Source organism: Morone saxatilis, unplaced genomic scaffold (assembly GCF_004916995.1).
Source record: "Morone saxatilis isolate NCDOM2014 unplaced genomic scaffold, NCSU_SB_2.0 Contig11, whole genome shotgun sequence".
NCBI classification, from domain to species: domain Eukaryota; kingdom Metazoa; phylum Chordata; class Actinopteri; family Moronidae; genus Morone; species Morone saxatilis.
The window spans coordinates 27,802,363-27,830,083 of record NW_023339663.1 but is presented as its reverse complement, the minus strand read 5'-3'; the positions used below and the strand labels follow the sequence as shown (position 1 = coordinate 27,830,083).

The 27,721-nt window shown below is 44.0% G+C and overlaps 1 protein-coding gene and 1 long non-coding RNA gene across 2 annotated transcripts in view; one reads left to right on the top strand and one right to left on the bottom strand.

Moving 5' to 3' along the window:
* tshz3b (teashirt zinc finger homeobox 3b) overlaps positions 1–19,283 on the bottom strand; it is a 41,980-nt gene extending 22,697 nt beyond the window's left edge. The window contains exons 1-2 of the mRNA XM_035651944.1: positions 18,781–19,283; positions 17,861–18,345 (exon numbers count right to left, since the gene is read on the bottom strand). Of these exons, the coding sequence (XP_035507837.1) occupies positions 17,861–17,900 (40 nt within the window). The 5' untranslated portion in view covers positions 17,901–18,345; positions 18,781–19,283. The remainder of the gene's footprint in view (positions 1–17,860; positions 18,346–18,780) is intronic.
* Positions 19,282–27,721, top strand: part of LOC118320828 — a 35,598-nt gene continuing 27,158 nt past the window's right edge. Inside the window, exons 1-2 of the long non-coding RNA XR_004796384.1 lie at positions 19,282–19,572; positions 19,740–19,837. This is a non-coding gene — a long non-coding RNA (uncharacterized LOC118320828). The remainder of the gene's footprint in view (positions 19,573–19,739; positions 19,838–27,721) is intronic.

Here is a 27,721-nt window from a genome sequence, read left to right as displayed (position 1 = left end):
GGTGGAGAGAGAGAGAGACAGAGAGAGAGTGCAGTGAGACTGGATATAACCTGGGGCAAGGCTTGAGGCTAAATCATTCCTGGAAGAGTGGCAGAATAGGTAGAAAGCAAAATGTTAAATGCTGACTGATGCTCTGTCTGCTGCTTCCATCTCTGCTGTCTCCCCTCCCCTGCTCTGTGTATTTCTATAGCTGCATGTCTCCCTTCCACTCTCGCTCCCTCTCTATCCTCCACAACTACCTGGGTAAGTATCTGTCAATCTGTTGATTCTTCCTATCTGTCCCTATGTCTTCATACCTACCTCACTCCCTGTCTTTCCCTGCACTGCAAAATACAGACAGGTGACAATTTAAAGGAAAAACCTCAATAAATGAGCAGAGTAACATAAGGGATGCAGATGCTTCCACACAGGTGCACTGCATGGTACAATTAGCAATTAAAATCTAATTATGGCATGTATGAAAATGCTGAGCAGGCCCAGTTGATTGTGATTTTGTATCAAGATGTCAAAAGGAAGAGATTCAAGTGCCTTGAAAGAGGAGCTTCGTCACAAATTTGCTCAAATGGCTAGTGTTTCAATAGGAACAGTGACTGAAGTCAGTGCTTCCTAACCCCTGACTAAGTGACATATTTTATCGAGTTTAGGTAAAACAAGCTATGTGGATGAATTTTGAGAGAGAAGTCCTGATATTTTTAGGAACTTTTTTCATAATTCTCTCTGTAGTATGTTTTTTCATTTAATTGCGTGACCTTATGACCCCTGATTAAGTGACTTATGTAAAACAAGATATGTGGATGAATTTTGAGCAGATATGAGTTTTTTCGGTGTATGTAGGAACTTTATTCACAATTAGTCTGTATTGTATAATTCAGTGTTTTCTTCTCCCTGATACTTGGTCATTGTGCTATTTGCTTTTTGGTTGTTTTAACTGCGTACTTTCCTAATACAACACTGTAATGTGATTTAACTTAAAAATAATAATAAAAAAATTGTTGAAACTTAATACATCAAAAACTTTAAGTAACACAAACTCAACTTTTTAAGTTAAAAAAAACATTCTTGGCAATTTTAAGTGATACTAACTTAGTTTTGTAAATTACAGAAACATTTCGGATTAAGTACTCTTTACTTGGTAGTTTGTTTTCACAGTACAAATAGAAATTACAAAAGTAAGTCAGTCTCACTTACAAAGCTACTTAATTTTTTATTAACTTACAACATTTTGTAAGTAAATTTTGTAATAGTTTTACTGTTTATCAGAGATTGAAGGCTCTGTGAATAGAGCTTCTGTTGTGTGTTGGGTTTTCAATGTTTTCTTAGACCCCTTAAAATCAAGGAGGCTTTGCATCCCCCCCATGAAGTTTTGGCGACCCCTAGTGGGGGTCCTGACCCCCAGGGTGGGAACCACTGACCTAAGTGACATCTGCATTTAGATCTTTGGGAAAGACATCAGGAAAGAGGGTCGGAAATTTACATATTAGTGACTGTGATGTTTGTGCATTAGTGTAATATGTAAGGAAAAAAAGAAGAGATCCGGTGACTGAGAGAATCAGAATGAGGTGATCAGGCAGTTTAGTCATTACAAAAGTGATAACAACAAATGTACTTGTACTTAAACATAAAATACATGGTTTAGTATTTTAACAGCTAAAAGAGCCTCTGACGTTGTGACATATTTTGTGGCTTCTGAATAAGCTTGAAGGTGGACAGCAGTATTGAGTGGAAAATATGCCTCTTGGGCTGTATGAGTAAAGTACTGTCCTCAATATAAAATGACCCTGATTATAAGAGTCCCTTTTGAAACACTTACTGGATAAAGAAAGATACTAGCCCCTTTAAATATAACAAGGTATGCAGCCATATCCTGTTTAACAACTTCTGAATGTGGTGTTGAACATGAATTAAATACAGAGAATCAATAATAACAAAATAACCCACAAAACATAAAAAGATAGAAGAAACATTTTTAAATTGAGTTATTTACCAGTAAATACGACACAATAAAAATTAAATGAATAGCCGATTGGTCTTTCCAATTCCATTTTACAATCCTCTTAGAGAGCATGATGGAAGTTTGGTAATTTCCTAAACTTTCAGCTCAATTACAGCTCCGCTAATATGCTTTCCTTCACCCTGTTTTTACTCACACACTTCCCTGTCAAATTCTCGTAAGTGGTCCTTTCTTGGAGCACAGAAAGACTTTCTCAATCTTTTAGGTCTCCCCGTCTTTTAACATGACATTTTATGACAGCACATTTCTTGGCGCTTGACAGATGGCACTGTCCCTGGTCCATCGCTAGAGTAAAAATGTCAGGAGACACTCTCTGCTGCTCATTATTAAGGGATTCATTTCTTGCATGCTAACACAACAGGCTACACTGACCAGCAGCTGTAAATTAAACTGCACTCACTGGACACTTCTGATGGTGACACACTGCAGTCAGATTGATAGAAACTAGCTAGCCTAGCAACATTAAGGCTATATAAAACCCTTACTACAATACTCACTCATTCAAAGAGAACACCTGCTGTAACGACAAAACTCTCAGTCCTCAAATATAAGAAGAATTCCAGAAAAAAACAGGAAAACAATAAATTATCTGCTAGTGCTATTTGTCTCCCATGCTGTTGTTATGTCTCAAAGCCCGGCTGGTTGTGTGTACAGAACGTTTGGTTCCTCCGGTGTGCTAGCTCTGTATAAACTCCAGATAATAAATGGCGGTGAGGGACGTCAAAACACACCCAGCCCGGGAGATCAAAGATGTGACACAGAGGAGAAGGCTCGAGATCCTGTCTTCACCACTGATGTAAATGCTCATATGAAGGCTAAGATGAGCGCGCAAGCAATCATGAACACCAGAAACATGCAAGACCAGACTGATTATAAACACAGGAAGAAAAAAATCGAGTGACTTCATCTAGTATCCTTAATCTTTAATTCATATTCTATAAATATTCTTCTCCAAATGAAGAAATACCAATGTAATGAGATAATTTCACCTTAATTTCGCCAACATATATCACCTTGTTCTAGGAATGAATCTTTTTACAGGTTAAATCTGTGACCAACTCTGAGGGTTGGGATGTCAAACAATGGGAAATGTGCTTAACTGAAGGCAACCAATAAAAAAGGTTAAACCCATAATGAAATATAGCTAAAACTTTTAACAAAAGAACATCACAGTGAAAACCTGTCACAATCTAATCAAGGTGCTTTTCAGTGAAGCTGACAGCTGTGACATTAGACATTCTCTAAGAGTAATGCTAGAATAAGGTTCAAATGAGTTTATCTGACAACATTGGTGGACCACATTGCAAAAACACGGAAGGCCCTATCTAGAGCCAATGTCCATTCTGGGCTATTGTAGAAACACGGCAGTAACCTCCGCTAACTTGACATGACATCAGAAATTTGACTCTCTCTACCTCCTTTAAAAGGATGATTCCCATTGTAAAAGCTGACAGTACATAGACAGTCTGGTGTTTAATGGATTAGTATAGAACTTTTCTAAAAAAGTGATAGGAAGTGAAGGCGACAAGAAGACATTCTAAAGGTTCTAGTATGTTTGAAACAAATAGTTTGTCTAACACATCAGAAGGCAAAAGAGGGAAGAGATGCGAATACTTTTTTTAAAATGGGGATAAAGGGCACATGCTTTTTGGACAGTTTTCCCCTTGTGGTGTTTGTGAGAGGTTCAAACCATGCCCACTTTCTCACCTCCTGCCTACTTTGTCAGATCGTCAGAAAAGTGTGGGGGGGAGGGCACTTCGACACTGTTCAACAAGCTTACTGACGCCTTGGCATCAAACTTCTGTCACGTAATTCTCTCCCCTGTTCTCTCCCATTTTTCTCCCTCGTGGTGAAACTGTCCAGAAAAATTAAAATGCCAAAAATAACCAATCTTTGAAACATTGACTGAGCAGGTGGTTATCACTCAGTCTGCTTTCTACATATAGCTGCACAAGTGCAACTGGAGGTGACGGATGAATCCACACCACTTTGAGGAGCTCTTTCATTCTCTCTGCCAGGCCTTTTTTAAAAACCCTTTCTCTCCCTTTTCCAGCCCATCTCCTCCTAATTAAATGGAGCAGTGCCACTGACTAACAGGAGAGCCTGTTTTATCAGCACTCACTCATTCCACTCCTCCATGTCCCTCTGAGTGTTTGAGGGAGGGAGAGGAGGCGTCCGAAGATATGGCAAAGTCTGCAGTCATCAAATACAAGATTTTTTAGAAGCAAGGACGAATCATAAAGCCACTAGAACCATCTGAGCATGATACTGCAAAGAAGCAGTGACAAAGAAAGAGTCCTCTTCTTCTCACCTTTTCTATTTTTCCCATCTCCCCGCTGCCCCTCCCTTCCTGGGCAAACCCAGGACCAAGTACCAACAAGGGTCATATCTTTTTAATTATCTTTCCCGCCTTTGATTAATTATTCGGCGTGACAACGGCGCGTTCGTAATGCTTTTCACCTGCCGCCGCTGACTGACGGCCCCTCTGTTGAACTCAAAAGCAAACAGCTGCTGCCATGATCGCCTAGCAACCGGCTGGTGATGGATGAGTACAAGAGATGGATGGCCACAATAAATCACCACGTCTGCCTTGGCGCTATAGAAACCTGGGAAGAGTGAGAGAGATGGAGGAGAGGGAAGGAAGGAAGGGAAGGAGGGAGCATACCAAAAAAAAAACAAGATGTAACTGTTCCTATTTAAAATGGTTACGTGCATGTGGAAGGAGTTTTGAGAATGAACCATACAGTTTGTTGTTCCTTCTTAGGGTTAGGGGTTTCTTTCTTTACTTTTGTTTCAGCTTGGATTCATTTCACCAAGAACTGCTCAAAAGACACATTAGATAATCAATACAGTGTTCAATTGTCTTGTTAATCAGTGAAGAGCTCAAAAAAAACGAAATTAGATCACAAATGATCTAGAAATCATCAAGAGTCTGCTACGTCTTGTCAATAAGTGGTTGCAGTGGTGACAAAACAGTTCCATATCAAACAATAGATTGACAGATAATCCGGACTGTGGAATGAAATCACTTTTGACCACCAGTTACAAAAACAGAACCTTCAAGTGCTTTTCAGCAGTGCACATAACGATGGTAATGACACAAATGGTGTTTTGCATTATAGATTTTTCCGATATCCCTTTCATACCATAAAACCTTCTGGATAAAATATTAAAGTAATTAAAGTGTTACCACGTTTCTCCAGCAATAATCTGGACCACCTATTCACTGACTGTGTCCACATATTGAATGTGTTATGTACTATATGTACATACAGTGCTGACAAGGAGTATCTGTATAAACTGGGTTCCAACTCCTGTCATGGATGAAAAAGCCTGCTGGACCTGCTATTTGCAATGACGTGTGTGCAGTGAGGCCTTCGTGTCTTTCCTTCAGTATAATTATCTGCCACTGTTAGCATGTTTGCTACATGACTGCCTCATGTGAACTGGTAGACAAACAGTTATTAGGCATGGTGGTTGTTTAGGGTAAGGATGGCATTACCAAAGCTGTAAAGCCCCAAGATTATAGTCAGTAATTCACGCCATGACAATCTCAGGCAGTGAGACACTACTTCACTTTTCAGTTTTAGCCGGTACATTTATAGACTGGTCTTAATCAAGATACTGCTGTTTTTAGAGTGTATGAATTGCCATTAGAAAATAGAAATCCTCTGAGTATCATAGTTGGCCTCAGTCAGAGGAAACATGCAGTAACAAAATGGACACACCACTCCAGTCTCTTCTATCATACACTAACATTAGCAAAGTCAGATATAGACATTCCTTCATCTTAAACCTGCCATGGTTTAAGATTTTAGACAAGTTTCTCCATTGCCTCCTGTAGACCTTCAGACTAACAACTGCATGAAGGCCTCTGGGAACAACACTGGGCTGTGAGCCTGTTGAGTGTGTTTTTGACGTAGTGGCCACAGTCTGCATTGCTGGTTATGTGACACCAACAATTAGGTTCAACAGAAATTTTAAAAGAAGTCTTAGAAAGCTGTATCGTTTAACTAGTTAGTGCCATTCTTGTGAGTGGGAGCTAGCCAGTAGCATATCAGTCAAATGTGGAAGCCTGATGTGGAAGTGCGGAAAACCTTCTCGACATATGCAACCAAGGAGCAACTTCCATTATAACGGATGGGGATGGCCATACTATACAACATTATATAAGTTCTGTGACTTCAAACCATGGGAAAGTTTTAAATCTGATTGCTCTAAGTGATCAGAATATTATTGTGCATATGGACATCCATTGCTTTTGGAGCAGACAGACAGAAGAGAGGTGTCCGTTAACATCCACCATCAGCTGCAACCTTTGAACTTTCAGGACCCTTTATGGGTGTTTTGACCTTTAACCTTTCTCCTTGGTTTTATTTGCTGCACAATTTCAGTCACTTCTTTTCCTCACATTGCTGTTATTCCTCTTTCCCTGTCTTTGTTAAGACCCTGACTGTCCTCTCTTCATCCCACCTCCTTTTCCCCCTCCTTCACCTCTCGTGTCCTCACACTCACACACACACAGACACACACAAACACACTCGTAGCTGTAGCTCAGGTTACAGCTCTGTAGCGATCCAGTCTAAATAATACAGCAGTGATGAATGGCAGGGCCAGATTCATATCCATCAACAGGCTCTTTTTTTAAGGAGCATCCATCTTCTATAAGGCCTCCCTTTGAATCAGGGAAAAGTGAGGAGAGAGAGAGACTGTACTGCCCGAACCCATGGGAGAGACTTGTGCACGGTTGCGAGTTTGTGTGTGTGTGTGTGTGTGTGTGTTAGATAAGACACTGTGACTGATACATGCCTGCAAGCAACCCCCAAGACACACGGACATGGGAAAGAGACATACACAGATTGTTATTGACACACAAACACAACTGCGTGCCTGCACATGCATCAAGGAGATTAATGGAGGTATGATTTACAATCTATACTTATTTATGATGTGAAATGTGAGTAATTGTGTGTAAAATACTATTTAAAGTTGCTATATCAATATCACTCGCAAACACTGTTTTTCTCACGATCACCCACGGGGCGATATGGAAAGTAGCCGGGGCCAAAACATTAGTGGAACTAGTCTGGCCGATTTCTTCCTCCACTCCCCCAACTTCTCACACACTCACTCACTCATTCGACACTAGTAATCCCCCTCTCTCTGTCTGTTTCTCTCTCTCCTTCTCACTCTTCATCCCTCACCCCCTTCCTCCTTCCCTGGAGGAGTGGACCTCAGAGGCAGGAGGAAGGACTGCCCTACACACCGAAACACATGCATGTGCCTGTATACACACGCAAAGGCACACACACACACACACACACACACTGCTGTGCGCTCCCGCATACACATGTGAGGCCCTGGCAAGGCCCTGTTTGATAAATGACACACGTCATTGTGTCAGGAGAGAAGGGTGGGTCTGTGATGTATGGCGGGGACGATGAGAGGGGGAAATCGACTGTTTGGCAGAGAGACGGCGCTCGTCTACTCGCTGCTCCCCTCCTCTGGTTTCTGGAAACCTCCAAAAGCGCGCACCGAGCATACGTGCATCCCCATACACACGTTAACTAGCAAACACACCACATCAATGCAAAGTCTAATATGGAAGCTCATGCCTGCATGCGCTCAAACCCACACCAGATATTCTCTCTGGGTTCAGGGCAAAGAAAAGGTCGCCCTGCTCTTTCCCATTGCAGTTTCCCCTCTTTTTGGGGGGCTCTCTCTTTCTTCGTGTGCCACTTTCTTTTTTTTTCCAAGCCCTTTGCGTTCCCTGGCTGAGTTACAGAGAGAAAGAGTTCATCGAGGAAAAAGAGAAGAAAAGGAGAGAGAAGCGACTGCTGGATCTGGGTGGGTGAGCGGCGAGGGGGGCGCAACGATATCAATCACAGTCCCGTTTGGCAACAGAGATACTAGTATTTCAAATAAAACAGCCAAACCTAGACAAATAGCCTTAACATGGGGCTGTAACCCGAGCACCCCACAGCACCACCCTGAAACTTCTCATAAAGTGGAGAAACAGAGGGCTAAGGCTTCTGCTTTGTATTTCTTTTCCCCCTCCTTCTTCCTCGTCGCCTATCTCTCTCCTGCCTCTTTTCTCTCTTTGTCGCTAGCAGGCGAGGTGGCTGACATCTGCAGAGTGCATTTAAAGAGAAAAAAATGTGTCAGAGGAGTGTGATGCACTCTTTTGCACGCATGCACACACACACGCGCGCACGCACACACACACACACACACACACACAGGCGGCCCCCCTTGCTCGGTTTCATTAGCTCACTGGCAGGGTGGCACTTCTCAAGCTCATTACTGAGGAAGGATTTATGGCGCGGCAGCCAGTGGCGGAGAAAAGGCATCTGTCAATAATTGCAGGGAGCAGCAACTCCCATCTCCACCAGCTTTGAAATCTCATTAGGTATGCAGTTATCAGGCATAAAGATCAAAAACATTACTCAGCTCCGACAGAAACCGACCAAGAAACATTAATTAGCAACAGGCCGTCGCAGTATAAAATAAAACAGCCTTCCTCCTCAGTCCTCTCATCTCTCTCTCTCTCTCTTTTCTCCTCTTTCCAGCATGGCTGACATGTCTCTCTCATCTTTCTCTCTCTCTCTCACCTGCCTCCTTGCTCTTAACCCTCTTTTGAGAACACACACAAAACAGACAGAAACACACAGGCGGAGGTGAGTACACTGGTTTACACACACATTTCCTACCACACCCTTGTAAGACCAGACCATATCAAACCATGCATTCCCTGGTTGACTCATAAACCTTCAGATCACACACACACACAAATGCATGCACACACACACACACACACATAGTCGCGGTGTTGTAGAGGGTGAGGATAATTCCCAACATCTGAAACGGATCAGAACATGAAACAAGGAGGAGGAAAGGCATGTCGGACTGTCTTGTGGCAGTGACTGAGTAGTGACCATTCAGCCGTGTGTGTGTGTGTGCGTGTGTGTGCATGTGAGGAGGGAAGAGGAAGGCACTGTCAGCTTGAGAAGGATGTCAGCCCGGGCTGGCCCTGATTACCAGGGCCTCAGACTGGCTCCCCTGCCTTTCATCACAGCCACCGTCATACACACACTGACTGATGGCTGCCAGTCTCGTCTAGGTTGGGCCAAAGCCTCCGTGGGAAAGGGAAGCAAAGGGCTCTGATTGTATGGGCGTGCACGCTAACACACACATACACACACTTTGCAGACATAAAGGCAACCCCCACTGAGGGTAAGAAGAAACCCAGACCTGGAGCCGAGCCCAGATGACACTCAAAAGATGCACACACACACACACACATACACACACAAACACCCACACACACCTCGTCTTGACACTGTCTCGTCGTCCAACTGAGCCTGCAGCTCCTTTAACTCCATGAGCCTCTTCTATACACACACACACACACACACACACACACACACATTACCCCTGAACATGACAGGAAGTAAAACAGGCTGTACATGCTATAAAAATATAGCTAACCATAAACAGAAGCCACTTGTCTTGTTGGAAACAGCACTGACTAAATAAAAATATTTCACCCAAAAGTCCACATTTCTTAAAATAATTGAAACCTCCTGATATCCTTCATAATATAGAATATAGACACTTAGTATCTGATGACGAGTGAGACCTGTTTGCTGTAGGATCATAACAGTAAATACACATATATCTGCTTTGTGTCAGCAGGAAGTGTGTGCGGACTCCATTTCCTGTTTTAGCCGTTTTCCCAGGGTGCCCTTTGAATCAGAACTCACAGCGAGGGGTTGGATTAGCACCAATAACCTTTGATCTCTATTATTAAATGTATGTTTAAAGACTATTGTTAACAATGAATCTTATTCTGACAGAAAATACTAACATGTTTAAATCAGCCGCCATCAGTGTTTGTGTCACTGCACTGTGCGTTTGCACTTGAGCGGGTCCAAAATGTTATTGTATAGCATGTTTTACAAATTGTATATTTCACATTACAGCTCTACAGCAGGCCTATACACAATGGCATTGTATTACCCAGATTATTTTTTTTTTTTTAATCCTTTATATTTATTTTTCTAATGCTTGTTTTTACTTATATTTTAATTATTATTCTTTAATTGCACACCAGCATTTTTAGCACAGTCTCAAGAGTGTGCCACCCTGTATTTCACTGCACGTATTGTATCAGCGTGTGACTTCATACTTTTGCTTTGCATATAGTATTTGCAACTTTAATCGCAATCAGAACACATAGTTCACAGTTATTTTGAGATAGTTGCTGTGATTTGTTTGCTACATTCATAAGGACATTTTTAAGAATAATGTAACAAACATATCCCAAAAAGAGACAAAGTCTTCTTTTTCTTCTTCCCCCTCTCCTTCTTGTTATCGGAAAAATAATTAAAAAATGGTTAGCTTTTGTATCATTGTTATTGTTATTCATGACAGATTTTTATATATATATATATGATCACCTTAATTCTTAAACCATCCTCAAACAGTATGATTGATATCTATTTGCACAGGCCCCCTCCCTAAAACCAAAAACAAAACAAAAAACATGCAAATTCTTTAGCATACTTCTCTGTATATATGTGTCCTGTGCACTGCAACCCTTCTTGCACTATTCACATCCACCCCTCTCCTCACAAAATAATCTTTGGGGAGAAAAAAGGAGACCAGGGAAGAGAGAGGAGAGAGGGAGAAGAATTGGGGGGAGAAAAAAATGAGGAAAGGATGCAGCCTTGTGAGCCAATTTAAGAAATAACTGCTGATGCATCAGCTATTGACTGTTTGAGCGCTCGTGATAACGCTCAAGGCGAAACTGGGAGCAAAATGACAGCATCAACTGCCTGCAATAAAGTGCAGTGCGCCAGACCAAGGGAGCTCTAATTGACAGCTGTCAACCTAATGGGAGCCATGACGGAAGATTCTGGGAGAGGGAGGGAAAGAAACACTGTTTATAAACCATCAGCCACTTATCCTCAAGGAAGGGAAGAGGGGGTGGAGGGGAGAGCTCTAGTTCCCCTCCCTCCCTCCCGCTCTCTCTTCCTCCCTCTTACTCTGTCTCTCTCGCTATGATTGTCGTTTGTCTACTCGCTTGCTTTTTCATTTGCTCCTACTTTCTCTTGCCTGTGCACATAATCTTTTTTACAATCTCATTACCTTTCTGTCTTTCCCTATGATAGAATATTTAACTATGCAACAGTTCTCCCACTTCATATCTTCTGCCGCTCTCCCTCTCTTGGTTCATTGTGGCACAGCGTTGTGGGGCAGGAGCACTGAGAAAAGCATAAGAAGGCCATAACTAATCAGAATGTCAGTTAGCTGCCTGGGAAAGACTCACTCTGCACAAAGTAACGCGGGGAGCGGGACTGAGACTGGGATGCAGAGACTGACTGGGACTGAAAGTGTTCTCAGCTCAGCATACATGCAAACGTTTGGATACATGCTAAGTTTTGGTCCAAGACAGTGAGGGCAGGTTTGGGATTTAGTTGTACATTTGTTGGAGCTGCTGGGGAGGCAGTAGTAGTAACTGGCTTAGGTAGCTTGCTGGTAGAATGGAAGCCGTGGTTCCCAACTGTTTTTGCTTGTGACCCTATAATACGAAGCCATTTCTACATCTTCTACATCATAGATTGCATCATCAATAATGAGCAGTTTCTTTATTAATATAATTTCATTTGAGTGTTTTTGAGTCCTGAACAAATCAAACTATAAAGTATTTCACAAGAAAAATCCAAACACAAATGTCAATTTGTGCTGCAGAATTCTTTTTTGTATTATCGCTTGTCTGCCAGTCCCATAGATTAATCTTGCTTGTGGGGGTACCGGCCCCCAGGCTGGGAACTGCGGGCATACATAGAAGGAGAGAAGAGGACATTTTTAAAAAAGGACAAAATTTGTTGAAGGTCGAAGAAAATTTGAAAAACAAGCATCTACGCTTAAGAAAACACTTCTGATGAATATTTGGTGATTACGATGAACGGACAACAATGGGAGCCTGATTACGAGCCTGATTTTGCCACAGCAACTCTTTTTTAAAAGATAGAAAGTCTGCACCAAGTTCAAATCTCTGTCCTCCATCAGACCATTCAGGACGAAGAAGTCTTTATTTCTGCCTCCAGAGCAGCTCCACTTTTGATGACTGCAATTCTATCCCATACATGACAATATGTCATTCTAAAGGAAAGAAAAACACGCTTTTTACTCAGTCGTCTCCATAAATACTGTAAAGATTTAGAAAACCATACTTTTACTTTTATTCCTCCATAATCTGACCTGGCAGACTAGTTACATCTGAGAATGATCGGACGAGTGATCAGTGCATTTCAAAAGAAGAATATCGTTTGATTCAGGCGGGAAGTAGTCGGAACACAAAAGGACCACCCCCTCTCGGGCAAATGGTCCGCAGAAGCGCCTTCATTAGGAACTGGAGTGGACAACTTTCACTTCAAGGATGAGTGACCTCTGAATTTCATCTTTCAGTCAAGGACTTGAGTCCTTCTTCTAGCGTGTATTAAAAGGTCATATTCAGGTGACGAGCTTTGGCATGTTGCAGAGGGATACTGGCATGCAGAAGGCAAAATCAAAGGTGGGAAAGGTTTTGGGACTGAAAAGCATGATTTATCCAAAAGTCTCATTATTGGAAAAAAAAGTTGAATTTATCCCAGCCACAGTAAACATGGCTAATGACTGTACAAGCTAAAAGCACTAATGGGTAAGAGCACAAGAGACAAAAAGGGCATTTTTGTCCCATTATAGTGGGCTGAAGCCAAGGGCTTTGTGAAAGCTGCTGTTTATAAAATCATTTTTCACTCTCTTCATCACACACTCATTAACAGAATTATCAATATCTTTTTAACAAGGTCAATTAGCTTCAGTATATTGACATGTTTCATTAGATCATATTGCCATCCACTGTACGAGGCTATAGGCTATGATACAAAGTGCCAGTATATCATAACATGTTGTATTTCTAACAAACAAGACCACCTCTCACGTAAAACGTAAAACAGCAAACACCCTGTGCTTCTATACATTCAAAATTCCTTTTAGAAAATGTGTGCGACGCCATGCACAACCAAGCAATGTGTGTATTTGTATTGTGAGTGTGTGCGAGTGTGCCCGCTCCCTCCTGTGAGTCTGCGAGAGTGTGTGTGTGAGTGAGTATATCTAAGTGGGCCACTGCATCTCGACTTAGATCCACCGCGAGTGCAACGTTAACACACATCAAGCATGATTAATCTCTTGCTCTCATCTACAATCAATCACACACACACATTCGCAGACGTACACACACACACACACACGCAGAGGCAGAGAAATCACAGAAATCAGCTGCTTTTCCTCCTCTGCTGCCATCTATCTCCTGTTGGACAGAACCAGATCTGTCTTGATGTTAATATTTACATAAATCATGCTTAGCCTCTTTGGACACCGTGCTGATGATAGGTGTTTCTGAAAAATCAACGCCGGTGAAAAATCCTCCTACTCCGGGAAAGTGTCATTGAGTAGCTAATAATGACCAGTGTCAACGTCATCAATCTGCAGCCGGCTCATAGGAGGACCTTCGCACACACACACAGTTATGTTAACACCACGCAGCTGCTACTTACTGCTAAACATCCTTCATTTGAAATAACCTACATAGCTTTGGAACAATAGATTTGTAGTAGCTCATGTGAGGATGTAAAGCGAGTCATGTCGAATTTCTAACTAAAAACAAAAAAAAGTCTTCAGGTAAAAAAATACACGAGATGTTTGATGTTTAAGCTTCCTCTCCCGTAACAATGATCTGTTTGGTCTAGCCTGGCTTTGAAGCCCACGGACAAAAGCCCACCGCTCGCCTGAGCTTTGTCCTTTCCTGATGTCGGGAGCACTGAAAAAATAAATACCCTTGCTCAGAAAGTGGTGTGTGTGCGCACGTATACATGTGTACATGAATAAGCCAGCGTGACGCACATATCAAACGCATAGTTTATCCCATCTGGTCCATGCAACATCCTCACGGCTAATCTCAGAAATGACCGGCATTAGCTTCCTACCCAGCTAGCGCCAGTTAGCACTCATAGCGCGCCATCACCGTCCAAAAGCCTCACCTATGGTGGGGTCGAAAAGGGGAGCATTTGGGGGGGAGGGGGGTGCAAATGAGGACAGTGTAAGATCAAGTTGATTACATCCAACTATGCCACAGACCTAATTGGCGAGCGTGACAGTGTGCGGAGCTTGTCATCTCCAATCATTAGGCCTGTCAGAGATCCATCAGATGCTCGGCTAATTAGGAGAACGCTAATGAAGCTGGCAAAACAACTCCTCCTTTTAGACAGCTGAGTGCGCTCCGTCGCTGGGGTGGAAAGTGTGTGTGGTGGTGGTGGTGGTGGGGAGGTTTGTTGAAAAAGAAAGAGGAAGAGTGTGTGGGATCGTGTAAAGGATGGGGATAGTTGTAAAAAAAAACAGGGTTATTTCTTAAAGCTCAGAGCCCTGTAGAGGAGCTGACTGTGACGCCATGTTCCTGTGGTCTGTTTTGGTAATAACCAACGAAAAACAGGCTCCAGATCAGCGGATTTAAATGAACTTTACAATAAACACACTGACCTTTAGCCAGATTTACAAGTATATGCCATTTTAACGAATGTGATGGTTGAATGAGTCGCTGAAACTCACTGTGATATACCGTGCTTCACTTTCGAGGTGCGGAACAGAGAGGCCGAATCAGCATGACATAAAAGAGAGGAAAAAGAGAAAGGAAAAAAAGAGAAAAAACAAAAAAAATAAAACAACTCAAGGTTGGGGGTACTCTGCCCTCCCCCCCACTACCTCCCCCCAGTTTTCCTAATCAAGGCCTATCATTTGCCATCCTCCCATAACTCTTGCCATCACTACAGCGCAATCAATTTGTCATCACTCTTTGTGTGCCATGCAGTTCTCCTCAACCTTATAACTTGCAGCTGTGAGCAAAGGAGGGAGGGAGGGAGCAGGAGATGAGGGGAGGAGGAGGAGGAGGAGTGAAGGGTAAAAAATAGGAAGCTGCCAATAGTCTAAAATGAAACTCCTCCTTCGCCTGCCTCATGTTTGTTCTCGTCCGCTCATCAAAGAAATAAATGCCTCATTTTCTCTGCCGCTCTCACTGCCGGCACACTCACTCGCTCATTCCGGCGGAATAAAAAGGCTCTCAGTCATCCCACTATGCATCCATCCATCCATCCATCCATCTATCCATCTATCCGTCCGTCCACCCCATTCCTTTGCCCCCACCCATTGTGTCCATTAGGGCTAAAACATTTTGATCAAGTAAGGCCCTGGGCTGAGAATACATAAGACTCTCTCCCTCTCTGTGCCAGCCTCTGATTGACCATTAGGGCCATTGATGAATGTGGCTGTCAGAGGGCAGACAATTAAATCAAATATGAAACAAAGTCTCTCTGACGGGCCCTTCTGATGGAGCAAACCAGTCTTCCGCCTCACGATTAGGCTAATAGTTACATTTTTCATACCACTCCATGTGCGCGTGTGTGTGCGAGAAGCATTGCATGCTGGTTTATATGTACTATAAAGTCACTGCAGCATGTCTACTGTGCATGCACCGCTGCACATATGTAATTATGTGTGTTAGAATGTGCACAGTTAGGCTGGTGGCAATTTTGGAGAACTTCCTTAAGAGGGAAGGAAAGTTGCAAACACGAGCTTGCTAAGGTAAAAACGGCTTACAATAAAATGCTAAAGGTCACGCATAAATCATAATTCACTATAATAAATACAAATGGTAATTTGCCACGTTCCTACGAAGCAAGAGCTACAAAAAAATAATGGGTCATATTTGTTTAATTGACTCAAAATCTCACAATTTGCAAAAAACACAAATTATTAGTCTCCTAAATGATCTGATGAGAACATCAAAACTCTCCCTCCACTTTAATGGGAGCATGAAATAAAAGCTGATGTTCAGTACTTCATCCAGTCTGAGGCTGGGGGGGCGGGAAACAAGTGGGGAAAAGAAAAAAAGAGATACACATGCAATTAAACGGTGGCGTTAATGGCGAGAAGTTTGTGAGGCCAGACGTGACTTCAGCAGGCCCTCATCTGCTATAGCAGAGTGAGCGAGGGAGGGCGGGCGAGAGGGATGGAGGGGAGGGGAGAGGCGAGGGGTGATTTATTGACACTTATCGGGAATGAACAGATCAAAGGCTCGGCCAGATGACAGGTGATCAATCAGGCGTCAAATCAAAGATGGCAATTGTCCATTAAAGCTCTCTTCCAGTATACACTCCCTCCCTGGGCTGTGAAATAATCTTTAGATTAGAAGGAAAAAAGTCTTTCCCAGAAACTGAAGGGAAGGAGAGAAAGAAAACAGGCCGAGCCCTGATGAAAAACAAGGATGGTAAATCTCCAAGAAAATTTTCAGAGAGGTTACTATATTAAAGTCCCAAAGGAATACACAGCAATGAGTAAGAGCAAACTGTAAGAATCGCTTTTATGTGAATATTGTCGAAATATACTTGTGATGGGGGATAGAAAATACAATAAGGTCATTAGAACCCAATATTGTGTATCAAAACATTCCAAATTCCCGTAGAGAATATTGCAGCAACATGATGGTGTAACAGTATCACTGGTGGGCAATCAAACCGGCACTGCACTGGGGATATTAAAGTAATGTCTTAATGAGAACGGGAACAAAAATCAAGAGAAAGATGCTGATCGTGTGAGACAAACGCGTCTAGAAGAGTTCACTTCCTGTGATTTCTTGGGTTGTTTCAGAGTCAATCCGACTTCCACGAGAGAAATCAGCGAGCGTCAAAGGCCTCTGTGACAGTCAGCTGACCCTGAGACTCCACCAAACCTCTCCAGTATAGATCCTTAATTCCACAGTCAATATCTACAAGCAGAGAAGGAAGTGGAAGAGAAGGAGGCGCCGTACAGGAGTGAAAAGAGAGACCTATGGAAGCTCTCCGATGCGAGGAGGGAGAGCGAAGAAGGGAAAAGGGCTTCACACTCTCATGCTGACACTCTTTTCTAGGTTACATGAACTGGTACGCCGAGGCTGACCTGTGACCTTTCTGAGAGGCAATAGGATGACTTTTGTAGGGTCACACCTGTAAATGCCCAAACCGCTCTTACGTGGATGAAAAAAAAAAAAATATATATATATATATACAGGCTAAAAATGATTTGCAGTATCAACATTATTTTCTTTATTTGTGCATTTGTCTGTCAAGCGTCAGAAAATTGTGAAAAATGCCCATCACAGTTTTCCAAAGCCTGAAGTGACATCTTCAAATGTCTTTGAGAAAGGATTTGCAGAGGAAAGCAGAAATGCTCGCATTTGTACAAGTGACTGCAAATGTTTTTTTTTTTTCTAGAAAAGCAAAGGACTAGGGATTTTTCTGTTGATCGACTAATTGACCAAGTGTCTAATTATTTCTGCTCTACAGGCCACAAAAAGAATGACCTTTGTGGTGTTTACTGATGGTACTTAAATATAATACTAATAATACCTAAATATCTGGAGTTAAGGGTCTTCCCTAATAGGTGGTATAACAGGTGAGATGTATGGTTGATATTGCACATCAGCTGATTATATTGGAAATGACTATGACAGAAATGATAGGATAGATGTAGTATGAGAAGGGAAAAGTTGTTTTGAGGGCTGTGGAGGAAAATGTATGCACGGTGCTGGATGTTGGCCTTTCCTTGTTAGTTTACAGAACACAACAAAAGATGTTGCAGCTACATAAATGTTACTATGTGGGTGTGTGAAATATCAATGAAAAGTAACTGAATGAGGGAGGCGGGGAGAGGGGGGGGGGCACAAAAAGAGAGAGAGAGAGAGAGTTTGCACGCAAACCAAAATCCAGTGCTTACCTGCGGCGCGCCGAGGCGCTTGCTGCTTCCTCCGCGGCATGTCGGCTTCGGGGGCCCGGCAGGGAGTTGTTCTCTGGCCCCGGTGAACCGAGGTTGCCTGGGGGATCCTCGGAGCTTTGATACACAGTTTTCCCCCCTGGGTGCGCTCTCAGGGCTCCCACATAGATCGGGGTGGGTGTGTGTGTTAGGAGGGGAGGGTGTGCAGTTTTCGAACACAAAAATAAATCAGAGGAGAAAGAGCCAGTAGATGCGAAGATAGTAAAAAAAAAAAAAAAAAAATAGGGAGAGCGAGGGGGGGAAATCAACCCCCGGTTGGCTGCTCTCTCTGTAGGTCGCTGTCTCGCCCGCTCCGACTTGGATGGACGCGGCGGGAGCAGGAACAGAGGGGGCTCCGCGGTAGAAAAACAGAGAAGGGAGGTTTAAAAAAGCGCCGTGTGACTCCGTGTGATCCTCTTTACTTGGCGTCGGAGGCTGCAACAGGCGAGCTTGAAGGGATAAAACCAAATGATCGCGTCAGTCAAAAGTCCGCAAACAAGGGGGACAACACATCAAGAGCTGACACAACTGAAGCCCTGCGCCTCCTCTACGGTTCAACCTCTCCGCCGCTGATAGGCGTCACGTAGCTCCCTGTCTCTCTCTCCCCGTCTCTCTCTCTCTATCTCCCCCTCTCCCTCTGCCTCTCTTACCCCTCTCACTCTCTTTCTGTCATTCACTGCCTCGTTCTAGCCCCGTCTATTCCAAACGGTAATCGGGGGCTTTTGGTTCGAAATGTGCGTAATGTCAGTCATACTGCAGCCTGCTCTGAGGAGAGGAGCAGACATGCAGACACATGGTAGCCTAACAAAAACACACTCATATACAGTATCATTCACAAGCACACGCAGGCTGACAGCGTGATCGGAACGGAAATGCATACTTACTTTACGGGCTGATCCTCCGCCGCGCTATCCATGAGGTTTTCGCTTCTTCCCTCCCGGTAATCACGCACAATTCAAAGCCAAGAGGTGGACCAGCTGAAACGTGCCTGAAACCATCTCATACAATCCATTCGCCTCTGGCAAGTCCTGTTGGCGGCGAGCGGAAAAAAAAGAGCCACATGCAGCTTTTTCAGTTTGTTATTCTCAGGACCGACAGCGGAGGCGAAAAGAGGAGAAGGAGGAAGAGGAGGAGGTGACGACCGGGACTGGTCGCCCACACGCTGCCCTGCCTGGCACGGCTACGATATTTTGTCCGAGAGCGCTTTGAAAAATCCGCTGAGGGCAAGTCACACAGTCAGTATGTGTGCGTGCGTGCGTGTGCGCGCGAGTGCGTGGTGGTGTGCGTGTGTCTGTGTGTGAGTGAATCGACGAGATACGTGCTTGATTGGGTCTCCCTTGTTGTAATAATGTACAGGAGGAGGAGGGGGAGGAGGGGACGGGCTCAGGCTGCTCCCATGCATGCAGGCTGGCTGGAGCGCACGGATCAGCCGAGCTCTAGCGCCCACTGCCAAACACTTTGTTGGCCGCTGATGGTACTTTTCTCCAGTTTTTTTTCGTTCCGTGGCCTGATAGGAGCTATTTAAATCAGCCACGCAGCGAATCAGACGTGTCTCCCAACACTGCGCTCCGCTCTCCTTCCTGCGCCTCAAGTGACCGGAGAGGCGCAAAACCCCTCACCAAGCGCTGTCCCTTTTATTGGCACCGAATGGAATAAAGTACTTTTTTTCTTTGCAGGTAAGCTCACAATCCTCCTCAGTTGAGATGTAGGTTGTTCAGATATTTTCTGAAGAGGCCGCTGCTCCCCTTTCTCGCAATGTTTCGCCTCAACAGTGAGGAATAAAAGTTTTTGGATTCAACTGAGTTGGTGAAGTGGATAAAAATAATCTCCTGTGTTTTTTCAGGCAATCCTCAGGGCGGGACGCGTGGCTTCACGGCGGTGAAAACAAAGGATACAGGACTCTTGAAGAGGGAACGGAAGAACAAGGGAGAGCAATAAAGGGTGAGTTGCCAAAGGCTGTCTTTCTCTCTCCTCCTGTCTTCCTTTGCGCCAGATGTGGTGCTGCTGCGCCTCTTCTCTCACGCTCGTCAATAGCCGGAGAAACCGCTTTCTTCGTCGGATCCGCAGAGGGAATCAGATTCTCCCCGCGTCGCTCCTCGGGTAGACCGGTGAGTCTGTCCGTTCCTCCTCCGTTCACCGGGCTCGGTGGAAGGATTGGTGATTGGTGACTCTCCGCCGATCGAGGATGTTTTCGCCCTAATCTCGCCGCGACTGTGTGCGCCGCTCCACCACTGCATGCCGTTAGATCCGCCCAAGCATCTGTCCGTCTTTCCATTGGCGCATCCATCAGTGTCACACACACACATACACACAAATACACACGTTGGACCAGACATGATCCAGAGCCTAGAGAAACCAAAATTGCCAGGGGCAGTATCCACTGACAAATTCCTGAAAGTAACAGCTTTTCTTTTGAAAGATATATGTTAACTTACTGCACAACTTGTGTTGTTTCCCTCATCTTTCCATGCTCCCCCTCTGTTTTGAGTTCCCCCCCCCCAAGTTGACCCTTAGGTATGCCCCATCCAGATGACCCTTGTAAACAGGCTGTTTCCACACACCTTCATTTGCTGTGTCGACGGCCACCGCCTCACAACTCTGATGTAGGGCCTGCTCTGATAGTGCATTCCAGCTTCAGGTGCTGAAAGCTAGAAACCATCTCACCACACCCACCCCCAAACTAACATCAGCACTGTCTCCCACCATTGTGGTTCCCCCACCACCCACAATGCAATGTTACCACCTTCTAACCCTAGACTTAGCTTAGCCCACCCTAAGATCCTGACAACCAGTATCACAGACCAGGACAGGAAATGCTCGGTCCTTGTCGGCAGGGCAGATAGCCGTTTACTCTATCAGCAGTGAAAGACTGATTAGATTAGTTTTGGAGGAGGGCGAGCGTCTCACACAATATGTTTGAACTCCAGCTGCTCCTGATTCCTCCTCTTCCCTTTACACACATAAATGTCTATCCCTAACCCCCACCGCCCCCACTTACAAAAAAGCCAGGGGTCATCCTGTCAAGTGGCTGTCAGCAGATCTCATTTACACAAAACTAAACACATGGCTATGTGCAATGTTAAGTGAGACGTACTGGTACTGATTAGAGATTCGCAGCTGATGAGAGTTAAACCGTGCTTGTTCTTTGTGGAGGAAGAAAAAGTATGTATTCTTAATGCATACTACTAAGAGACAAGGGAAGTATATTACAGACACACAATGAGAGAATTTAGTTCACTTCAGTCGGATGTATTCAAACCTCCATTTGTTTCCATAAAAGCACTCACCAAAAGAGGATTTTTGAAATTAATTTGCTGATTCATTTTGCTGCTTTTTTTTTATTGGGCATCCTAATTAGGTTTTCACACAATATGCAACAGGCAGGCTTTTATCATAATACTGCCTTTTGTTTTCATGGTTTCCATTCAGCACATAATGTTTGCAAAAGGATTGAAAAAAGGGGGAAAAGCATGATTGATGACTCTTGCTAGAGGCACATAAACATAAACAACCAGCACTGATTGATTAAGTTTCTCGCTGACTTTTGTTTCTTAAACACCAGTTAAAGCAGCAGTGGAACGTGGGCCTGCTAGCTGCCATTTTCTGCCTCCAGGGCATTTTTAGTGCTAGCAAGAAGGAAAGAAAGAGAAATTGGACTTGGTGACCAGTGGTTCTTCACAAGTGACTTATAGGCACTCAGAGTGAGTGATGCCCCTCCTCGCCTCGCTAGCAGGAGCAGTCCATTCATTCACTCTGAGCCAACAAAGTTATGAGAGCTTTTTTATTCTTATGAGCTTTTCTGGTAACTGGGTTTTCCAGATGCACATGGTGAATTCTTTGATAGATGCTGCCCTCCGTGTCCCTTTGGTAAATGCCCTGTGAGTGCCCTGAAAATAGATGGATTATTATGTGGGTGGGTGACTGTATTGTAGCAGAGCAGTTGTGTATGCCACACAGGAAGGGCAGATTGAAGAGCAAGGCACAACCTCCAGGGAACAGGTCTATTAGGATAGGAAATGGCACATCCTAGTTGCACCAGAACTATAGAGATGGTACTAGAATTATTAGGTTTTGAAAATGCATAAATCTTGTTTCATGTCTATGCAAATACAGGTAAAGAAGGAGTACACGCACACAAAATCCAACAGTGTTCTGTAGTTTTGTTTTCAAAAGTGTTATATTTTAATTTACTTACAGTATTTACTTGGTGTGATGCTCTCTCGATTCTGTATGATTACAGTATGGCTAGCTTTGAACCCCCTGGATGGGGTGACCTCATGGTGACCTTGCAGCACCTAGAGGTCACTGCTCTGACCATCAGAAAAAAAACAAAAAAAGCTTTGTCACAGCCGGCGAGCAAACACTGAAGGGAACAGCTGCGAGTTTTGTACTGACCATGCAAACTGCTGTAGGCTTTGTAAGGTCATTATATGATAATGAAAATCATTACAGAATTACATGGGGGTTTAGGACATGAGAGCAGCGGGGAGGGGAGGGGAGGGCCACATTGGGTTTGATAAATGGACTGTGAAGGTGCCCATCTGGCCCTCTCTATGGCTTTTTCTTCCTGCTCTTTTATCCACTCTCGTCCTTTACTACCCCTCTTTCATTCCCCTCTTCTGTTCTCCAGCGGGCCAGTGTAAAAGCAAGCAGGCCTGTAGTGAAAGATTAACAGAGTGCAAACCCAACTCACCTCTGTGGAGGAGAAAAGAAGAGGAGAGACAGGCGGAGGTGTTTATGACCCAAAGCAGGGTTTGTGAATGACTTGGCAAACCCCGTCCTCCCATCTCTCAGTGTGGGCCGGTAGGAGAGTAGGCAGCCATTGACCTTTGGCATTGGAAACAGTTGGACAGCTCAGGATGTGTGAATTGCTGTAGTTTGTAGACACTTGTATGTTCATTGTTTAATGGGCTTGGGTGGTAACACATAGCTAGGTTTAGAATAGTCCTTTTCGTTTGTGTCACAGACAGTTAGTTACTAAAAAGAGTTCAACTTCAGCAGTTTTACAGTATTTTGGGTTTATACTAAGTGACAAGGGAGAGCCAGCTAATTCTGCAGCGGTGGCAGCTGGGGTTGGAAATGCATCATATTCACCTGTACTACTGAAACACTGTATGTTATATTGTACTGCACAAATAAACATATGTAAGGGCTTTTTCTCTCTCTTTGCAAGTTTGTGTTTTTAAATAATACATAAAGTTAGTCTATCCATGAGAGAGAATCTAGTTCCTTTTATTTCCATGTAGTTTAAACATTTGTTTTTATTTTGGATTATTTTTTGAACTGACAATTTTCATCTAAAATAGCAACCATTAAAATGTATAATTCATTAAAGTCAAAAGTCCTTTTATTATCTAATTCCATTCCAGTTACCATTTGAAAAGACATAGTTGACCCACACCATATAGGTTGGGGTGTCACTATAATAGCTGTACACTCTGAATCTATGGCGTAGTACATCTGTTGCCTGTGTTTATTACTTTTCTCTAACTTGTTGAGAGTTAGTGAGGTCTTTATCCCAAAACAAAGGCAACATCAGCTGACATAGCAAGCAGAGCTAAAGGCCAGACAAGGAGGTCCACGTGTCCACAGCTGCACTCATCACTCAGCTGTCCAGATTGACCCATGACCCTGTAGGGCCGTCTCCCAGCATCTATCGGCTTTGTTTCCTGCCATTGTCACCCTCTCTCCTCACCTGGACAGGGCGCTGCTACACAAAAGGCCCAGTCTGTCATCAAAAACAAGGGTCACTGGGGGCCAGCAAGGGCCAGAGAGCCGTGGCTGTGCCCAGCCAGGGATGACCCCTCTAGTGATGTCAGCTACCAGTTGCACCCCTGTGGAGATGCATAGAGACAGAGAAAAAGGAGGACCTTCGTTGGCTGGCACTTAATTCCAGGAGTGGTGACATTTTCTTTGTGCTATCCTGACAAACCCCACCCTGATTCCTGCACTAGGGTGGGGCAGGGTGTTAGGAGACAATGAAGGTCCCCTGTCCCAGATGGGATTGGAAAGATTGTCAGTGTCGTATCCACAATAAAGATGGGCAAACCACAGCCTTGTCTAATTTGGTCAGTGACCTCCTTAAAGCCAAAGAAAATGGAGGCGCCATACTGCAGGGTTTCCTATCATGCCATAGACAGCTCACTCTCTTTATACACCCAAGGATTGGTGTGGCACAGGTTCCCATAGATTCCTAGCAAAGCTTTTCTGAAATTTTCAAATGTAGGCAATATGTCATTCCATTATTTATTGTGTGGAATCTGACTAGCTGTTATGTAGATGGGTTATGGAAACTAGAGGTCCAGTTAAGAGAACGTGGCATTAAGCTGTCAATAAGCAGGTTTAAGCAAGGTTTGGTGGTGTTATGGGCTGGCATCACAAACCAATGTACTGGTTGGCGGCCGGGAGGTCTGGGCAGGTTGTCAACCAGGCCTGTGTGATGTAAGTTGCAACCCGAGGTGACAGGTTAATCAGATCGCCCAGACAGCAGCCCCACATTTGCCTTTACATCACCCCTACAACAGTGGTGCTGTTTTGTAAGCAGTACAGACAGGGCTAGCTCAGTCTGTTTTCCTTGGCATGAGTTGCCAGCCAAAAGTTTTGCTGGCTGCGCCATTGTTTCTCTTTACCTCAGGGGTTTTCTCACTGCAGTGGTGGGCACACACCTGTGTGTGGTGGATGGAACTCACATACCACAACCATGTTATCTATCCGTGTTGTCTGCGTGTCTTTTTCTTTGTACCACCTACTTTTGCCGTCATTGCTGTGTTTACTTGGTTCAGGGCACTGGAGGAGAAAACAAATAAGTACATGTCATCTGTCTCTTTCATCGCCGGCCAGCCTGTAATTAGCGCAAGCGCAGTGGTTAGCCTAAGACGCTGTCGTCTAATTTGTCTGTCTTTATCTAAAACATGTCTGTGTGGTCCCTTAGACCAGTTACATGCGTGCAGCGAGATCGCCTGTGGCTTGGGTGTTTGTGAGGTGTGTGTTTGTGTGTGCTTGACTGTAAATTATGAATTCTTCTCTCGTGCACCCACCCCTGTTTAGCAATCAGTCAGTTATGCATGACATGTCCTGACCTCAGCAGAACCTCACAGCTGCTGTTGCCGTAGCAATCGCCCTCCCATCCTAGTTAGCTCCCAGGCTGGAAAGTACTTCAGAGAATGTTTTATTCTTCCTGGAATGTACTTTGAACAAGATGACTGATGATACTATTTCTTTACCTTCTACTTACTCTACAAACAAGTTCTACCCATGTAAATATGCACTTACCGCTATCTTGCCTGGTTCTCAAACAAGTCAGTAATTAGCTGTTGAGGTACATGCTTTCTCTCGTTTCGTGGTTAGGTGTGGGAATAGAAGGTTTGCAACTGGCAGGAATCAGTATCACACTTTCTCTTTGTTAAATTCCTCTGCTTATCCTTGACTGAGGCACAAATGCATTAAATTGCTTACAGGTTTTAATGGAAACAGTCGTTTCATAATTATGCATTTCACAGTAAGAGCTTGGCAATGCAGTGGGGCACAGAAAGGGAGTAAAAACTGTCATTAAAAGTCCCACAGACATTTAAACACACTTGTTGCAGAGACAGTTGCCTATTAAATGCTGCTTTTTTTAATATGGAAACAAGATTTGTGTTTGGAAAAGACAATGTGGTAAGGAGAGGGCGGGGGCTATGGGTTTGGGCCTGTTTTACTGGTAGTTACAAAAACCAGGACATTCTTTCTGGTCAAATCCAACATCCCAGAGAGCTGATAGAGCATGATTAGGTGAGGATGTGTGGCACACAAACAGCAAGAGTGTAGCATTTTGTGTCGGTGGATGGTGTGCTCACCAAAAACAGTCATTACAGTCTATCTCATCTGAATCCTGTTTGTTCTTGGTTGGATAGCAGTTCTTAAAACATTTGACCAAAATAGGATTCCTTTGCTGAAATATTTTACATGTGAAAAAGAGTTTGTGTGTGGTTAAGTGAGCTAATGAGCACAACTAGACCCATGGTAGAAAATTATGTCAGTTATTAGGTCTAAACCTAAGTAAACATACAGACAATCTGCATATTAGATGCTCGTAAAGTTTCACATTGTGTTTAGAGGTTAAACCTTTCTGTGCTGGGTTTGGGTCGTTGCTATCTGTTGTCTATATCACAGAAATAACTGAAGGAATGTGTATATATGTATATGTACACATTTAAACACACACACATTATTCATGAATGCACGTACGCGCCATCCTTTCCCTTTTTCTCCACCCCATCTACCACAACCACCCCACCTGCACACACACCCCTCCCACTCAATATACAGACATCTTTCTTCCCTCCTCTGTTAATTATAACCTACACCGCTGGAACACTTCATTTCATATCAAGCATATTGTCTCTTCAAGGCTGGCAGGCAGGTCATAAATTATCCTGAAGGTGAGGATGGAAGTTGGAGGAGATAGTTATGAAAATTTCATCTGTCTGCCGTAGCGGCCGCAGCTGCTCCTGTCACCAGCCGTGTGCTGGAGGAATTACACCGGGTCAGCTTTTGTGTGTGTGGGTGTGTGTTCTTCACTTTGTGCATATGTGTAGGTACACATTAGCACATGTGAACAGTTACAGTGTGCACGTATATACAGCACTCATGCATTGAAGTCTTTGTGTATTTCCCCGTTTGTCCCCTGTGTGTGTTTCTATGTGTGTGTTTCTATGTGTGTGTCGCTAGGCCAATGTGTACAGCAGGTTGGCCAGGTAAGACCTGCCTGTCAGTGTGTGGAACATCTCTGGCGTCCCTGTCACCCCAGGGCCCCCAGCTCTGCCCCGAAGCAGGGAGACTGGGAGGGGGGACAAGCTCGCAGGGCGGTCCCCAAGCTGTCTCTGTTCATTACCGCTACAGAGATGGGACGTGGCCGGCAGGTGGCCAGACCTTTAGTCTGTACCTACTGTGATCATCTGCTGCGCCACTCTGTGTATGTGTGTCTCTGTGGGTGGGTCGGTGTGCAAGTGTGTTTGAGAATAAAAAAGAGTCAGAGCAAACCCATAACTTATGTATTCGAGCAGGGAAGTGCATATTTTATGTTTGACCTATGAATGTGTGTTTGTGTTTCTGACAGATTATTGCATTGAAGCAGTGTGCCTGTGCATGCACATCCCTTAATGGCTATGCTTACATATTTACAAATGTACCAAAATTCTGCATTTGGAGAAACTGGAGTGCTGCTGTGGCACTTTCTTGACAGAGCGCAGAGCAGCTCTTCTCGAGAGACAACCACTCCAAGTGGCAATTAGTAAGAAAAGAAAAACACAGTAACCCCCCCACCCCCACCCCCATCCTCTCCTACGTCAATCTGCAGTTTCCTGCAAAAATTCTATTAGGGCCAAAGTCCATAGCTGTTAATTACAATTCTAACTAGCTTGCCTCCTGACGAATGGATGGTTTCAGCAGCGATGTAGGATAAAAGGGATATCAGCGATTTCACTTCCCTGTACAAAGGCTGCCTCTGAAATGGGTCATCAATCCCATAGTGATAAATGTCTGGTGGAGTAATGACTCTCTTATCGGCGCCGGATTACTGCAGATATTTGTAATTAGTGTAGCCACACAAGTCCCCGACAGATGTTTTTGAGGCGGCACAATATTGAAGCCTTGTTTAAGTGCTAAATGGGAACTTTCTGGGAAGAATAGAGATAGCTGGAGCTATTGTATTGCGGCAGACATAGGTGAATCTGGAGAACTGAGCTGCTGTGGCGTCAGTGGGAATGCGTGTATGTATGTACACACACCTATAGTACACAAAAAAGTATGGAGCCACATATACACTCTCTCACACACACATACACA